This window comes from Cajanus cajan, chromosome 3 (genome assembly GCF_000230855.2).
Source record: "Cajanus cajan strain Asha chromosome 3, NIPB_CcT2T_4, whole genome shotgun sequence".
Lineage (NCBI taxonomy): Eukaryota > Viridiplantae > Streptophyta > Magnoliopsida > Fabales > Fabaceae > Cajanus > Cajanus cajan.
Window position 1 is genome coordinate 24,359,116 of NC_138519.1, and position 5,543 is coordinate 24,364,658.

Below are 5,543 nucleotides of genomic sequence, written 5' to 3' on the forward strand. Positions count from 1 at the left end.
AATAAAAAAATAAAAAAAAATGAAAAGTTACTCATAAAAAGATAATTATTAAAAAATAAATAAAGGATAAAATGATCCATATAAAAATGGAAACAAAAAATAATTATTGACAATGATATCTCTTTTATATATTAGTATTATCTAGTAGGAAAAGGGCATTACGTGCCTGTATTATATTAAAAAAAATAAAATAAAAAATTACTCATAAAAAAATTATTGTTAAAAAATAAACAAACGATAAAATGAAAATTGAACACAAAAAATTTTAAAATAAAATGAATTCTGATAATTTATATTAACTTAAGATTATTTATATATTAATGTAACTTATATTTGTTATAACGAAATTTTAACTAAAATTAACAATTATTCTATAACAATTAACCTTATCATATAATTACAAATTTAATTATTAAGTGAGTTTTTGTCTTGTTACTAATACTATAGTATTATAAATTATCTATACAATAAATTAAAAAAAAATTAAGGTGTTAAAGAAAAAATATTATAATATACAACTCAAATATAAATTAACCAGCAGTGTGAGAAAAGTAATTTAAAATTAAAGAAGACAGCTACAGTGATTTATTATTCCGATATCACTCCCTTCCTTCGCAGTGTCTTGGATCTTGGCACATTCCACAATCGCTCCGTTCTTCAAATCAGCGCAGAGAAGAGGGTTTTTGTTCCGATTGAATGGCGAGCGAAGAGGAGAACGGGGAATTCTACCTGCGTTACTACGTTGGCCACAAGGGGAAGTTCGGGCACGAGTTCCTAGAGTTCGAGTTCAGACCAGACGGAAAACTCCGTTACGCCAACAACTCCAACTACAAAAACGACACCATCATCCGCAAGGAGGTTTACCTTACCCCTGCCGTTCTCCGCGAGTGCCGCCGTATCATCGCCGAGAGCGAGGTAACCCTAACCCTAACCCTAAGCAACTCTTTATTGTCGTTTTGAAAATAACTGATTGATTGTGCAGATTATGAAGGAAGATGATAACAACTGGCCAGAACCTGATAGAGTGGGGAGGCAGGAGCTGGAGATTGTAATGGGGAACGAGCACATATCCTTCACCACCTCCAAGATTGGCTCTCTTGTTGATGTTCAGAGTAGCGCTGATCCTGAAGGGCTTCGGATCTTTTACTATCTTGTTCAGGTGAGTGAGATTGTGATTTGCATCTATAATCATGGCTGTGAACTGTTTTTTGAAACATTCGCAGCATTCCGGGGACACGCTCCTATGGTTCATTTCTGTTGGTGTTAAGTAATGTTTGCTTTATTCTTTTTATATCTACTGTTTGCAGGATTTGAAGTGCTTTGTCTTCTCTCTCATTTCACTTCACTTCAAGATCAAGCCTATATAAGATGTGTCTGCAATATTATGCGTTCATCCTTCGGGAAATGTGTACTTGTTCATCAGCTACTCCTTTTGCTAATGGGCTTCAACGTTTGATAAGTTGTGATTTGGTTCTGTATTGCTGGTTACACACTTTCACAACCCTTTTTGCGACGTTGAAGCTTTTGTTAAAAGTTTGCTTTTTAGGAGTTTGATTTATTAACAATGTTTGGTATTGTTAATGAAATGTGTAATTGTTTTAGCTTTTGCTTGGATTTCTTGAGATGGAAAAATGGTATTATTATGTAGACATTTTATTTATTTTTGGGTCAAAATTAACACATTCTTTTTGAATATGAGATTTAATTTATGCAAATTTGTACATAATAATTTGATCTGATTGTCAAGCCTAGTTGGAATTGCTATAGTTTTCCGTATGAACTGAGTTTTGCTGACAAAGGGCGTTGGCAGATTATAAGAATTATTCTGAACTTAATAAACATGTAAAGCAAAAGGCTTATGCCGGTCACTGAAAAATCATCCTGACAAGGCTGGTGGGAGTTTACTTAGAGCACGAGGAACAAATGGCCCAGGCATAAGTATAACCTCTACGAAAGATGCTAGCACTAGAACTGCTTCTGCAGAGAGGCTCTGGGAACCTTTACCTTCCAAAGGAAGAAAGGAGCTTATCAGCCTTGTGCAGGATTCTATGCAATGTGCAAACAACAGTTCAACGATAGGTCCTTTCTCTCAAAGGAAAAGGGTCACTGCCCCATCAGGCAAGGTAGATGGAAAATTTTTTTATACTACCCCGATGCCTCTGCATTCATCTACTGTCTCTGGGGGGTTATTGAGAAGCAAAGGTATGACTCTAATTTCATAACTTGAGTTTTGAGGAGAGTAATTGCTACCTTCAGCAATACTAACTGCTGATGTGCTATGCAGGAGATGGAAAACAGAAAAAAGAAGGTTCATGCGTTGGAACCAAAGGATTCTGTGCCCCAGATAATATCTTGTTCCGATGCCATTCACTTACATATTTTAACGCACTTAGAGGGGCCATTTTATGTTGATCGAAATACAAATAATATCTATACATAGTGAGTGCCACTTTCAGATGCTTGTAGAAAAAGAAATAAGCAACATATTAGCACTTGAAATGATGGTGTTATACTTTAAGGAAATTAAATGTGAAGCATTTTCCTACAGGAAAGAAATCACTATTTTTACTCAGGGATGCCCTATATCCTTTAAACTATTTACGGTTTATTAGAATACTATGGCTTGAATTTCAACTGGAAGCTAGTTTCCTGGGTGCAGTATAGGTTTGAGTATCCATACTTACCATTTCATTCTGGTAGTGGTACAAATTATGGTCTACTGCTGACTACAGAAACTTAATTATGGGAAATTTAAGTCATTTGACTTCAACAAGATACCCTTCATCTCAAACACGGTTTGTAAGGCCAACTGAGATGTCCATGATCTGAATAATTTAATTGTAGTCAATAATTAGTGCAAAATATTGTTTTACCTTGAGGGTATGGGTCTCTATTTTACGTTTTCAAATTTCAAATTATACTATAACTTCCCTTGGGCGGAAAAGGGAGGCAATACACAATGTATGATTTAATATTTAAATTCAACAGTTTACATACTGCATTCAAGCTGTAAAAGCTTCATTATAAAAAGCTTAATTGGTGATCTATTCCATTTACATATTTGATATTTGTTTCAAAATCTAAAATATAATAATTTTGTAATTGAATGGAAAGTAAATTAACCTCCGAAAATTTGGCTTCTTTAATTCCATTCCTAGCAAAAACCTGTTAAATATCCCTTGATTTAGATTCATCACTGCACTGGTGTGTCACATTCAAAATGCAACATTTGAAGTTTATTGCCTAGAGATCTTATTTCACTGTCCTATAATTATTGTATGGCCTTGTTTTTCAGTAGTTTTAATCCAAAGTTCTACCCTTTCTTCAGGTTCTGTTAAGGTCTCAGCATCAGGGACCTAAGGTTGATATTTGGTTAGCTGGAGTCACCCTACTCCACATGGTGATTGGGAAGACTCCTTTCACCGGTGACCTAGAACAATAAATATCACCATCAAAATTCAGTTGTGATGATTTTTTGTCTTTCCATGCTGACTGAGTTCTGTTGCAGGAATATAAAAGAAATTGTTAAATTCCGGGGCAGTGAAGAGTTTTGGGAAGTGGCCAAGCTACATGACCGTGAATTATCTTATACTGCAGTAATTCCTTTTAATCCTTATTTTGAAAACACTAATATAATTAAAACAAAATTAAAACCGAATCAGTCTGCGAATGAATTAAAATGTTCATTATTATTTTATTAAGTTTAATGCTAACTTATATTTATAAATGTAATATTCTTATGCTTTTGATTTCAAGCATATTAAATTCTTTAACCAGTGTTGGTGTTTCCCGCTAGAGATTTTTGGTCAAACTTCATAAGTTCAGCTGGATAATGTCTGAAGATGATTGTTTGCACGAAATTCATTTTAGTTTATCCCCCTATTTGTAATCAACTGTTGAAATTATAATTTTAATTTAATGACTCTGAACTGACGTTACCACTAAGAAAAGCAGTTCACTTATTTTTGAATATGGTAAATCAAGCAAGTGATTTAGTTAAAATCCATTCTATTGCAGGAGTTACTTGATGAGCGTTACTTACAGTCATGGGACTTTGAAAGCTGGTGCAAGATTCACGCAAAGAGGCCAGAGTTTCTTGAGCAGATCCCGAAATCGTTTTTTGATTTGATAGACAAGTCTCTAAAAGTAAACCCAAGAAATAGAATTAGCGCAGAAGAAGTTCTAAGACATGAATTCTTTGATTCATGTAATGAGTCCCTAAGGAAGCAAAGGATGATTAATCGAGCTAAGGTCGGAAGCTGCAGCTTCTAAAGCAATCTGAGATCAGTTTCATCAAGTGAAGGTATTTTCGGTAGCAGCAACTGGCGCATAACTAGTTGTTACTGTGATTTTTTTGTACCAGAAGGTGGTTGATCCATAAGAGGGTTTTCTATACCTGTTATTCTTGTCTGTATATATTATGACTACTTCATAGAAGGTAGCGGTGTGATAACTTGTAACTTGTGTAAGCTGCTTAAATGTAGAACTTCAACATATTTTTTGTATTTATCCTTTTATTGCTGTACTTCTTAAAGTGTTATCTTATTTTCACGAGTTTCTACGTTCAATCAAATTTTATAATCTCTATTCTAACGATCATTTTAAAAAAGTCAGCTTACCAAAACAGAGAATTTAATAAAAGTCGATGATAAATTGTACTGAATATAGCTAGCATAACTGCTACGTAAAACTGTTTCGAAATTTTAATCGTAATTTTTCTGAGAATGTCAAGCTGTACTTATAGCTAAATTGAGTTTAATGAATTTAATAAGTATCAATTTAATATTAAAATCTGAATTGTATACATTATATATACAAAAGCCAAATTTTATTGTAGAAAAAGACGTACAATTTGTCTTTTTGGTGTATAATGGCTAACTTCATTGGGGCTATTATATACTTAAAATCCCAAATTGTATTTCTTTTGGATTTGAAATAGGAATGAAAATGTCAAAAATAACCGATTAAATAATCACATTCATCTATATTCAAGTCTCATCTAAAATTTCTCTTGTTTTTCTTTTGTAGGAAGCAATACATGAAAAAACACCATACATAGCTAGATGTGTTCAAATCCCACGGTTGGTAAGAATTTTACTTTTTCTTTTCTTTTCATATTTTAGTTTAAGTTCACTTCATAAAAGAATGTACACTCTGCAAATTGGTGTGTGGTGTGTGATAGGCCGTGCAAGAACACACCGAAAGAAGTAAAAGCAAAAACAATAGGATGCGGAATTTCGAGCATTAAAATTGGGTGGAGTTGAAACTCAACGGTTCACTGTTCATGTAAAAAATGGGACTATGTATAACACCAAAAATCAAAACAGACAAGTGAATGAAGTGATGATAAAAACACATGCAAAACATCATTATACTCGAACTATGTATAACATTGAATTTACTTTGCAGTTCTTATATACTAATATTAAGTAATTTACAAGCCTCTAATTCCCATAATCTATTCAATTGTAGGAGGACTAGACCACCTTCTCTTCACCTCAGATTTCCATCTCACCTCTTTAAGCTTTCCATCCAACCCATAG

General features: G+C 33.5%; 2 protein-coding genes across 2 annotated transcripts; both read left to right on the forward strand.

Annotated features, from left to right (window-relative positions):
• The first annotated feature begins 571 nt into the window (after positions 1 to 571).
• On the forward strand, positions 572 to 1,693 carry LOC109789494 (protein mago nashi homolog). The gene is made up of 3 exons (XM_083070695.1): positions 572 to 915; positions 983 to 1,159; positions 1,308 to 1,693. Exons 1-3 carry the CDS (start codon positions 697 to 699, stop codon positions 1,365 to 1,367), a joined length of 456 nt encoding a protein of 151 aa, XP_082926821.1. The 5' UTR covers positions 572 to 696; the 3' UTR covers positions 1,368 to 1,693.
• Positions 1,369 to 4,381, forward strand: LOC145956157 (uncharacterized). Its single transcript, XM_083071724.1, has 6 exons — positions 1,369 to 1,450; positions 1,849 to 2,123; positions 3,329 to 3,372; positions 3,509 to 3,596; positions 4,018 to 4,146; positions 4,364 to 4,381. The coding sequence occupies exons 1-6, from the start codon at positions 1,369 to 1,371 to the stop codon at positions 4,379 to 4,381; spliced, it is 636 nt and encodes a 211-aa protein (XP_082927850.1).
• Positions 4,382 to 5,543: the final 1,162 nt, after the last annotated feature.